Here is a 12,818-nt window from a genome sequence, read left to right on the forward strand (position 1 = left end):
AATTTTATATTTGGCATAGAAGGGTCTTCCTGTCTCCAAGTTCATGAAAATAATTTTCCCTCATTATCTCACAGGCCTTTTCAGGTTTTCATATTTCTTTAATTTAAATCATTGATTGATTTGGAATTGATTTTGGTGGATTTTTCGTTTAGCATTATTTATCGAATGATCCATTCCCCATGCCTTATATTAAGCATCACGTTTACTATACCCTAAATTCCCGCATGGTTTTTAGTACATTTCTAGCCTCTGTATTTATTCCATTGATGGATTTATTAATATATAAGAATCAGAATGGTTTGTGTGTTAGATAGAAAAATGTTCTCAGTCTCCAGAACCTGTGAATATGTTAGCTGCACGTAGAGAGATGATTCGCATAAGGGTTCTGACACAAGGAGAATACCCTGGAGGACCCAGGTGAGCCCAGTGTCATCAAGGGCAGGAGAGTCAGCATCAGGGCAGGAGATGAGGAAGCAACGGGTAGAGGAGGGAGTGGAAGGAGCCTCACTGCTGGTTTTGGGATGGAGGAAGGGCCGGGAGCCGAGGAATGCAGACAGCCTCTGGAAGCTAGAAGAGGAAGAAATGGATTCTCCCATGAGCCTTTAGAAGGAGCCAGTGATGTTGGGCTTCTGATCTCCAGAGCTGTAAGAGAATAAACTTGTGTTGTTTAAAGCCACTTAGTTTGTGGTAATTTGTTACAGCAGCCATAGGAAATATATTTTACTCTAACTTGAAAATAAAAAGCTGTTATACTTGTTGGCCTTTTCCCCCTTGTAGCACTTCTATTTCAAGATTTTCCTACCTCTTTTTATATGTCTGTTTTTCCAAATAAACTTTCCACATAGATTGTTCTGTTTCAAAACTATTCTATCACCATTTTTATTGCCATTACTTTAAATTTTTCAATTCAGTTAGAAAGAATTGATGTTTTTTACAAAATCACATGTCAAAGTCTTAACCAACTTTTAGATAGGTTAGTCAGTGACAGGTCATTCAGGACTTGGAACTTATCAGGGAAAATAGTCAGGCACCCACATTGTCCTCAGGTGAAAACTGATCCCTTGACAAAGCAGAGGCAGAGTCACCACGGAAAGGATTCAGGCAGGATTGGTGGGTTGGAGCCTCGGGCAAGCTTGTCCCATGACGTAGATAAAGGAGAGCCAGCTATGAAAAGGAAACCCAGTTCAGTCCTGATCCCACTTTCCTCCATGGGACCCCTTCACTAAGGCACAAGGAAGATCCAGACCGTGGGGCCCTCTGCACCTTTATTAAGGAAAATCCTCAAAGAATGTTAGCAAACCTAACCTTAACAGGAATACCATTAGCGCTCTTTGTGAACAGTTTATTTAAAATAGGGTTGGATGATTTTAGTGTATTAAAATGGTATATTTTACTTAAAACATGTTTTGACCACTGCATCGAAGTGTATAATAAATATACAAGCCAAAAGCAGTGCTTGCTGGAGGTAAGGTGCTGTGTCCTTCACTGCAGTTGTCTCTCTTATGTTACAATGTTTAAAAGACTGAAGAGAGAGCTTTGGAAGAACAAGAAAATAGAGGGCAAATAAAGAAGTATTCATGTATGAAACGTGTGTTTAGTCATTGAGAAAGCACAAATTAGATATCAGGTGTTAAACACGCATAATCCAGATTTGTTCTTTTTGCTTCATGTTGCTTCAGCTGTGCAGGGTCTTTTTTGATTCCATATGAATTTTAGGATTATTTTTTCTAGTTCTATGAAGAATGATGATGGTACTTTGATGGGGATTGCTTTTGGCAGTATGATCGTTTTTACAATATTGATTCTTTCTATCCATGAGCATGAGATGTGTTTTCATTTGCTCATGTCATCTATGATTCCTTTCAGCAGTGTTTTGTAGTTTTCCTCGTAGAGACCTTACACCTCCTTGGTTAAGTGTATTCCCAGGTATTTTACTTTATTTTATTTTATTTTATTTTACTTCATTATTTTGCAGCTGTAGTAAAAGGAATTGAGTTCTTGATTTGATTCTCAGCTTGGTGGTTTTTGGTATATAGCCGTTATTCTAAATCTCCATAAATGAGTCATTATACCTTAGTGAGGCCCATGAATTTTGTTATAAAGTCTTTAATAACATTGTTTATATAGTTAGGAGCCTACCAAAAATATGTGCTCGGAAACTTGCAACCCTAGGAGCAGTGCTGTATATGATCGTGAGAGAGTTACTTAACTTGAAATTCCTCAATTTTCTTATCTCCAGAATGGACTGAAAAATAATGCCATGATAGGTTGATTACAAAAAAAAATTGCTGAAATCTCCACTCCTTGCTGTATCCATACCTTTTGCCATGTGAATTTGAAACTTCTCCTGTCAAGAGGTGAAGTCTTTCCTTACCTTCCCACGCCTCCTTGAGCTCCTTGACTATAAGCTAGACTTACGACTTGCATTGGCCAATGTGATGTGAAGGATGACAGCGTGTCAGTTCTGAGACTAGGCTTCAAGAAGCCTTGCACGCTTTGCTTTCTCAGTTGGACCCCTACCAATATTTTGAAGCAAGTCCAAGATAGCCTGCTGGAACATGAGAGACTATTGACTATAGTAAAATACTCGTCTCCTAGTTGAACCACCAGCTAACATCAGATACAGAGTAAACATACCCAAGATAAACCAAGCCTGGGCCAGGTCAGAGACCCATCCAGCAACTACAGACTTAGAGAAGCAATAAATATTTATTTTTTAAGCCACTGCATTTGGCAGGTTTTTGTTTGTTTGTTTGTTTGTTTTTTTTTTTTGGAGACGGAGTCTTGCTCTGTCACTCAGGCTGGAGTGCAGTAGCACGATCTCAGCTCACTGCAACTTCCACTTCCAGGATTCAAGTATTCTCCTGCCTCAGCCTCCCAAGTAGCTGAGACTACCGTTGCACGCCACCATGCCTGGCTAATTCTTTGTAGTTTTGGTAGAGACGGGGTTTCACCATGTTGGCCAAGCTGGTGGATTCAGTAGATTGAACCTCTGACCTCAAGTAATCTGACCACCTCAGCCTCACAAAGTGCTAGGATTACAGGCATGAGTCACTGTGCCGGGCCTTCATTTGGCAGTTTAAGCCACTGCATTATTACACAGCATTAGTTAACTGATACAAGAGGTTGTGAATATTAGACTAAGTGAATTAAATTAAATGAATTGAATGAATTAAAACACATAAGGCACTTAGAATGATGATTCCTACAAAATAAATGCATTTTCCTTATTGTCATTCTTATTACTATCAACAGTTATTTCAACAACTCTCTAACTTGCCAAGATCTATGAGAACAGGGATTTCAGCAGAATTTCTCACATATCTGTGACTTTGTATGTGGGAGCTCACTGTGCTTGGGCCAGGGCAGCAGATGTTTGCCATAAAGTTTTGTGAATAACCTAACTTTCTCCGTTTTTCCATGCCAGCCATGCCACTTGGTTTGGGTTACTATAACTTCTCTGCCTGGTGTGCGGAGATTGAGTATTAAGGCAGGAACAGTTTAGTAGTTTGTGAACACAGGTCCTGTCAGCATTTTGTGCTGAAGGCTGAATTGTATTACACAGAGAAACCACAACACTTTAAAACTGTGTTACCTTTTTGTGTTACATAACATAGGGGTTTTAGGAGTTGATATCTCTGAATTTGACAGAATTCAGTCATTCTACAAAATGATGAAAACTTGGGCCACGTGGGAATATCACTCCTCTTATGTAAAACTGAGCTGATATCCACAAGAGTATAATAAATTAAAAACTGGAGGTGAAAGTGAGAAGAGGGTATACTTTCATGCTCAGATTAAAGCTTTCCGGACCCTGGAGGTCCTAGAATGCGAGATAGAATGAAGAGGCTCTACACACTGAAACCTCAATAGGCCTATGAAACTCCTGGGTTTTAAACCAATATAGTTTATTTTGTGTTAAACATCATTTGTACTGCCTGAGAATACAATTGTTTTTAAATGGGTGTATTGAAAATATTATTCTACATAAAAGTTTCTTTTAAGTAGGGCACAGTAGTTAGAAAACTTGTTCTTACTTAATTTTATGCTATAATTTTCTACAGATTCATAATCTTGGGTAATATTAGGTATCTCTAGTACATAATACAGGAAGTAAGTGACCCAATTTTTAAAATATTGCACATTCTAGTTGGCAAATATTATTAGAACCATACTGCCTAGGATTGGCATAGCTGGTTCATGATTACAGCTTTGGCTTGGGTAAACACAGAGGAGAGAAACAGCTAGCATCTTCAGAACAATCACAACATGTACCCTTCAATCAAGTATTATAAAAATTCTTGAAATAAAGTCATAAAGGAAGGTTGAGGAAAAACTAAAGTATTTGCTTTCATTTACTAGAGATTTTAACAGAATGCCGTTTGAGGAGATGCAAGAATGTCGCCAAGATTTCAACTGAAGTGGTAAAGGAAACCTATCTCTAGACGGATAAGGAGAACAGCTGGTTGGATTTGGTAGGCTGAGAAGTCAAAGGCTGCAAGATGGGTGGCCACAGGGGTGTCAGCTGAGATGCCACTCCAGCTTGAAAGGTAAGAGGCTTTTGGGAAAATTAAGGAGCCACATATATATATTTTTTTCTTATTCATCTTTTCTGGTCAGGCTTTTTTAAAATTTAATTTTTTTTAAGTTCAGATTTTTTTTTTTGTTTATTTAACTATTTATTGAATTTTTTTTATTTCAGTGGCTCCTAGGGTACGAGTCACTTTTAGTTACATGAATAAATTGCATAGGTGAAGTCTGAGATCTTAGCGCACCATTCACCTGACTAGTGTACAATGTATGCAATAAGTAGTTTTTAATTTCTTGCCCTTATTTTTTTTTTCCCCTCATTAAACTTTTTTAATGGGTCTCAAAATTCTGTGACAAATTTTTGGTCAAGTTGTTTCCATTAAAAAGTACTGATTTTAAAAACTAATAACTTAAAACTGCCACACGCAAAAAAGAAAACCAAAGTGGTCCACAAAACATTCTCTTTTCCTTCTGAAGGTTTTATGATGCATTGTTATCATTAACCAGTCTTTTACTACTAAACTTAAACGGCCAATTGAAACAAACAGTTCTGAGACCGTTCTTCCATCACTGATTAAGAGTGGGGTGGCAGGTATTAGGGATAATATTCATTTAGCCTTCTGAGCTTTCTGGGAAGACTTGGTGACCTTGCCAGCTCCAGCAGCCTTCTTGTCCACTGCTTTGATGACACCCACCGCAACTGTCTGCCTCATATCACGAACAGCAAAGCGACCCAAAGGTGGATAGTCTGAGAAGCTCTCAACACACATAGGCTTGCCAGGAACCATATCAACAATGGCAGCATCACCAGACTTCAAGAATTTAGGGCCATCTTCCAGTTTTTTACCAGAACTGTGATCAATCTTTTCCTTCAGCTCAGCAAACTTGCATGCAATGTGAGCCGTGTGGCAATCCAACACAGGGGCATAGCCAGCACTTATTTGGCCTGGATGGTTCAGGATAATCACCTGAGCAGTGAAGCCAGCTGCTTCCATTGGTGGGTCGTTTTTGCTGTCACCAGCAACGTTGCCACAACGAACATCCTTGACAGACACATTCTTGACATTGAAGCCCACATTGTCCCCAGGAAGAGCTTCACTCAAAGCTTCATGGTGCATTTCGACAGATTTTACTTCAGTTGTAACGTTGACTGGAGCAAAGGTGACCACCATACCGGGTTTGAGAACACCAGTCTCCACTCGGCCAACAGGAACAGTACCAATACCAACAATTTTGTAGACATTCTGGAGAGGCAAGCACAAGGGCTTGTCAGTTGGACGAGTTGGTGGTAGGATGCAGTCCAGAGCCTCAAGCAGCGTGATTCCACTGGCATTGCCATCCTTATGGGTGACCTTCCATCCCTTGAACCAAGGCATGTTAGCACTTGGCTCCAGCATGTTGTCACCATTCCAACCAGAAATTGGCACAAATGCCACTGTGTCAGGGTTGTAGCCAATTTTCTTAATGTAAGTGCTGACTTCCTTAACAATTTCCTCATATCTCCTCTGGCTGTAGGGTGGCTCAGTGGAATCCATTTTGTTAACACCAGCAATTAGTTGTTTCACACCCCGTGTGTAAGCCAGAAGAGCATGCTCTCGGGTCTGCCCATTCTTGGAGATACCAGCTTCAAATTCACCAACACCAGCAGCAACAATCAGGACAGCACAGTCAGCCTGAGATGTCCCTGTAATCATGTTTTTGATGAAGTCTCTGTGTCCTGGGGCATCAATGATAGTCACATAATACTTGCTTGTCTCAAATTTCCACAAGCAGTTATCAATGGTGATACCACGTTCCCGCTCAGCTTTCAGTTTATCCAAGACCCAAGCATACTTGAAGGAGCCCTTTCCCATCTCAGCAGCCTCCTTCTCAAATTTTTCAATGGTTCTTTTGTCGATGCCACCACATTTGTAGATCAGATGGCCAGTAGTGGTGGACTTGCCCGAATCTACGTGTCCAATGATGACAATGTTGATATGAGTCTTTTCCTTTCCCATTTTGGCTTTTAGGGGTAGTTTTCATGACACCTGTGTTCTGGCGGCAAACCCGTTGTGAAAAAGCTCTTACCCTTCTTATACCCTCCTGTTTCTGAGTCTCCAAAGTCCATTATACCACTCTGTATACCTTTGTGTACCCATAGCCTAGCTCCCACTTATAAGTGAGAACATATGGTATTTGGTTTTCCATTCTTGAGTTACTTCACTTAGAATAATGGCCTTCAGCTCCATCCAAGTTGCTGCAAAAGACATTATTTTGTTCTTTTTATGGCAGATTAGTATTCCATAGTGTATATATAACAAAGTTTATTTATTCCCTCATTGGCTGATGGGCACTTAGGTTGGTTCTATATCTTTGCAATTGTGAATTGTGCTGCAATAAATATATGCATACAAGTGTCTGTTTGATGTAATGACTTCTTTTCCTTTGGGAAGAGACCTGGTAGTGGGATTGTTGGATCAAATGGTAGATCTACTTTTAGTTCTTTAAGGAATCTCCATACTGTTTTTCCATAGTGGTTATACTAATTTACATTCCCACCAGCAGTGTAAAAGCATTCCACTTTCACCGCATCCATGCCAACATCTATTGTTTTTTGACCTTTTAATAATGGCCATTCTTGCAGGAGTAAGGTGATATCTCACTGTGTAATTTGCATTTCTCTGATGATTAATGATGTGGAGCATTTTTTCTTATGTTTATTTGTATATCCTCCTTTGAGAAATGTCTATTCATGCCATTTGCTCACTCTTTGATGGGATCATTTGTGCCTTTATCTTGCTGATTTGTTTGAGAATCTGGATATTATTTCTTTGATGGATGCATAGTTTGCAAATATTTTCTCCCATTCTGTGGGTAGTCTGTTTACTCTGCTGATTATTTCTTTTGCTGTACAGAACCTTTTTGCTTAACTAGGTCCAATTTAATTTGGTTTTATTGCATTTGCTTTTGGCATCTTAGTCATAAGTTATTTGACTAGACCAATGTGTGAAAGAGTGTTTCCCAGGTTCTTTCTGGAATCTGTGTAGTTTCAGGTCTTAGATTTAAGTCTTTGATACATCTTGAGTTGACTTTTGTATAAGGTGAGAGATAGGATCCCAATTTCATTCTTCTACATTTGGGTAGCCTGTTTTCCCAGCCCTGTGTATTAAATAGGTCGTCCTTTCTTAGATTCAGTTTTAAGAGCAAGATTTTAACTCTTAGTTTTCTTTCCAGAGCTGTAACAAATTACATCTCATATTATAAAGGAACGTACTCTATGCAAAAAGATATTTATTGTAGACTTCCCTGAAAATATTTTGTTAAATAAAAGGACCCCAAAGTAATCAATGTCATCAACTCCAAATTCTATCTGAATGAACTGTAGCATAGACATAGAGACAATTGGGAAGATATTTACAGCAAATATATTAAGTCCAGGGGCTGCAGCACTGAGACACTGGGAATGGCAGCAGGAGAGGCCCCAACCTTCAGGCCTGCTCCGGGGTATGTCTCTGAGCCCTACGCCAAACCTCCTGCGCTCTTGTCTTATTTCCAAGACTCTTCTCTAGCCCTACATTTGATTCTAATTCTGTAAACGACACAATATTTTTCCAATACATTCTGAAGTTAGCCAGAATCCATTGCTGGGTCTTGCAAACAAAAATACTGACTTTTACAACCTTCCAATCTGTCTTTTATTTCTCTGTTTTTCTTTCACCCACAAATTTCTAGATATATTCTTTTTTAATTAAAATAGTTAAGAATGATCATTCAGGTGGTTACATAGGTTTTTGTGGATTTTATAGATACACAACCATTATTAGTACAGGATAAGAAATCAACTAAAAAAATCAGTAGCATTATATATGCCAACAGAAAACAATCTGAAAAAGAAATCAAGGAAGCAATTCCATTTAGAGTAGCTACAAATATTAAAATACCTAGCAATAAATTTAACCAAGGAGGTGGAGGAGCTTTACAATGAAAACTATAAAATAAGAAAAGAACTTGAAGAAGACACAAATAAATAGAAAGATATTCTGTGTTCATAAATTAGAAGAATTAATGTTGTTAAAACACCCATACTATAAGTAATTTACAGCTTCCTTGCAATTCTTATCAAACCACCAATGACATTCTTCACAGCAATACAAAAAAAAAAAATCCTAAAATTTATATGGGACCACAAAATACCATGAATAGCCAAAGCAATCTTAAGCAAAAAGAACCATGCTGGAAACATTACATTACCTGACTTCAAAATACATTACGAAGCAACAGTAACCCAAACAACATGGTACTGGCATGAAAACAGACACATGTACCAATGGAACAGAATAGAGAATCCAGAAGTAAATCCATGAATTTTTGGCAGAAGTGCGAAGAACACACAATGGGGGAAGGACAGTCTCTTCAACTAATTGGTTCTAGGAAAAGTGGATACCCAACTACAGAAGAATGCATAGACCCCTATCTCTCACCACTTACAAAAATCAACTCAAAATGGATTAAGTGCTTAACTGTAAAACCTGAAACCATGAAACTACTAGAAGAAAACATGGGGGAACACTTCTTGACATTGGTCCGGGCAAGGATTTTTTAAAGATAAGGACCCAAATCACAGGCAACAAAAGCAAATTGGGATTATATCAAACTAAAAAGCTTCTGCACAGTGAAAGAAGGCAAAGGAAACAATCAGCAGAGTGAAAAGACAACCTATAGAATGGGAGAAAAACTATGCAAACTATGCATCTCACAGGACATTAATATCCAGAATATATAAGGAACTTAATTCACTAGCAAAATGATAATAATTTGATTAAAGAATAGTCAAAAGACCTGAATAGACATTTCTCAAAAGAAGACATACAAATGGCCAATATGTGTATGAAAACAATGCTCAACATTGCTAATCATCAGGAAAATTCAAATAAAAATGACAATGAGACATCATCTCACTCCAGTTAGAATAACTATTATCAAAAAGACAAAAATAAATGCTGAATGTAGAGAAAGGAGAATCAAACACTATATTTAAATTAATACAGCCATTATGGAAAACAATCTCAAGTTTCCTCAGAAAACTAAAATTAAAACTATCAAACTATTCATCAGTCCTCCTTCTGGATATATATTCAAAGGAAAGAAAATCAGTATGTTGAAGAGATACCAGCAGCACTGCCATGTTTATTGCAGCACTATTCACAATAGCCAAGATATGAAATCAACCAAAGTGTCCATCAATGAAGGAATGAATGAAGAAAACCTAATATATTTACACAATAGAATACTCTTTTGCTCTGTAAGAGAATAAAATCCTGTCATTTCTGACAACATAGATAAGCCCAGAGGACAGTATGTTAGGTCAAATAACTCATGCTCAGAAAGATAAACACCCCCATGACTTCACTTATATGTGGAATCTAAAAAAACATGATTTCATAGTGGTTACCAGAGGCTGTGAAAAGGAGAAGAGGGGGATGGAGAGATGTTGGTCAATGATTACAAAGTTACAGTAAAACAGGAAGAAGAATGAGTTCTAGTGTTCCATTGCACAATAGGGTGACTATAGTTAATAACATAGTGTATATTTAAAAATAACTAGAAGAGAGAGTTTCGAATGCCCTCACCACTAAGAAATGACAATATTCGAGATGATGAATATGCTAATTACCCTGATTTGATAATTACATAATGTATACATATGTCAAAATGTCACACTGTACCCCATAAATATGTACAAGTGTTATATGTCAATTAAAAATGTAATAAAACTGAAAAATACATGAAAAATTAGTACATTTGCTATGAGAAGATGTGTTTCACATTCCAAAGTGACTTTTAAAAACTTTTCCAAATAATAGTTATATATCAGTTAGAAGTTTCTACATCATGTTAGTAGGCAGATATTTTTCATACAAGGAAAGTTAATTGTACAAAAATAATTTCTTTCACAGTTAAGTTTCCTAACTATCAAACTTCCCAGCTAAGCTTTCTTCTTAAAATGTCTGTTATTATCCCAGTTAAGGAACTATATATAGGAGCTCAAATTTTCATCAGATTGATGAAATGTCAGCTCCTTCAGAGAATGGATTTTCAGTAATCCATCTGTTAAATGGTTGGGTTTTTTTAAGTATGAGATTTCACAATACAAGATAAGAGGAAAATATTTAGATCCTTTAGCCATATTATTTTGACAAAATGGCATATTTACTCAATAGAAGGTCTTCACAAGTAATTGTAGTTTCCATCAAGGCCAATTCTTACGCTCAGCTGTAATTACTTTGGATTTTCTGTAGTTCACATCTCATTCTCTAGCTTACTTACAAAGAAAATTGTGATTAGAATTTAGAATTTTCAAAATTGTCCTTGAAACTCTTTGCCTCTTCCTAAGGGAAGAAATTTAAATCTCTTTAAACCTGATGATTTGACTGGAAGCCTAACATGAATGCAAAGTTGGTGAGAGATCATATCAAAGTCACATAGCTGATCAGTGGCTAAATCAGGACTTTAATATAGGTCTTTTGCTCCAAGGCTGTGTTCTACTTATAGCAAAATATTGTATTTTTTTTAGATATCACTATTTTAGAACATTTTTTGAAAACAAACTGAAACACTCTTTTGTGGGTACATGTAAATGTCTCAATTGCATTCTTTTTCTACTTTAAAATGCACTTAGTAATTTTAGTTCCTTCAATGTTCACATATCAAGCAGTTTATGTTAGTGGACTTTAAGGTTGAATTTTAAAATATTAATGTTTAAACCAATTAAAGATGCAATAATTCAACTTGTTTGAACACTTTTTCAATAAGATTTGGATTTCTTAAGAGCATTCTAACAGTAACAACTGATTCTTATTGTCTTTAATTTATTGAAGAAATATTATTGAGAACCAACCATGGGCCAGGAACTGTTCTGGGAACGTGGGATGCCTCAGATAACTGAAAAAAAAAAAAACCCACAATCTCTGCTCTCATGAAACTAATATTTTTAAAAATTATGAACAGACAATAAACAAAATGGAAATGGAAATCCTTTGGAAAATTTGAATAGAAAAGCAACATAACCTGGCTTATGTTTTAAAAAGATAACCATAAGATAGCCATAAGTACTATATGGAAAGCATCCTAAGAGGGTGGGAGAAGATGAGGGTAGAAACATGAACACTACTTGGAAACATATTACAATAGTCTATTGAGAGATGCTGGTGGTGTGGAAAAGGTGATAGCCATAAAGATCATAAGCAGGTTAGACTCAGGAAATATTTTGAGGGTAGAGCCAAGAGGATTTCCTGGCAAATAGAATGAGATGAAGGCAGGATTTTAAAATGCATCCAAGGATTTGGAGTAAACAACAGGAAGGATTAGCTGCTTTCAACAGAGATGGGAAAGAATTTGAGAAGCGCAAATGTGAGGAGAAAAGACTAAAAAATGATTAAGAGCTCAGACGGGACCAATGACATATGTCTGTCTCCATGTATTTCATAAAAGAGGCCACATGCTTTTTGGTGGGGGGTCTCTTTGCAGTAAGTTGAAACGAGAATGATGAGTTGTGTTTAAATGCATACCTGGGGTCGGCCAGGCACGGTGGCTCATGCCTGTAATCCCAGCACTTTTGGAGGCTGAGGCGGGTGGATCATCTGAGATTAGGAGTTAGAGACCAGCCTGACCAACATGGAGAAACCCCGTGTCTACTAAAAATATAAAATTAGCCAGGTGTGGTGGCACATGCCTGTAATCCCAGCTACTCAGGAAGGCTGAAGCAGGAGAATCACTTGAACCCAAGAGGTGGAGTTGCGGTTAGTCGAGATCATGATACTGCACTCCAGCCTGATCAACAAGAGCAAAACTCGGTCTCAAAAAAAAAAAAAAAAAAAAAAAAAAAGAACAAAGAAAGAAAGAAAAGAAAAGAAAAAGAAAAAGAAGTAAATGAATACCTAGCATCTAGTAAGGAGGGTCAAAGTCCTAGGAGCTAGAAGACATTTGGCTTTCAGAGACTTTTATTCAGTACCATGGACAGATTCAAACCAAAGCTGTACACCAGGGATGTTCAATCTTTTGACTTCCCTGGGCCACACTGGAAGAAGAATTTTCTTGGGCCACACATAAAATACGCCAACACTAACGATAGCTGATGAGCTTTAAACAACTCACAAAAAAAAGCCTCATAATGTTTTAAGAAAGTTTATGAATTTCTGTTGGGTCACATTCAAAGGCATCCTGGACTGCATGTAGCCTGCAGACCACAGATTGGACAAGCTTGTTCTAGACTGTCAGTAAACTAAGCCAGAGGTTCAGTAATCCTACTG

At 37.5% G+C, this 12,818-nt stretch overlaps 1 protein-coding gene across 1 annotated transcript in view; it reads right to left on the minus strand.

Moving 5' to 3' along the window:
- Positions 1-4,846: 4,846 nt before the first annotated feature.
- The window catches only part of LOC116276352 (elongation factor 1-alpha 1-like), a 78,450-nt gene continuing 70,478 nt past the window's right edge, over positions 4,847-12,818 (minus strand). Inside the window, exon 2 of the mRNA XM_031669557.1 lies at positions 4,847-6,527. Coding sequence (XP_031525417.1) covers positions 5,139-6,527 — 1,389 coding nt within the window. The 3' untranslated portion in view covers positions 4,847-5,138. The remainder of the gene's footprint in view (positions 6,528-12,818) is intronic.

This window comes from Papio anubis, chromosome 8 (assembly GCF_008728515.1).
Source record: "Papio anubis isolate 15944 chromosome 8, Panubis1.0, whole genome shotgun sequence".
NCBI lineage: Eukaryota > Metazoa > Chordata > Mammalia > Primates > Cercopithecidae > Papio > Papio anubis.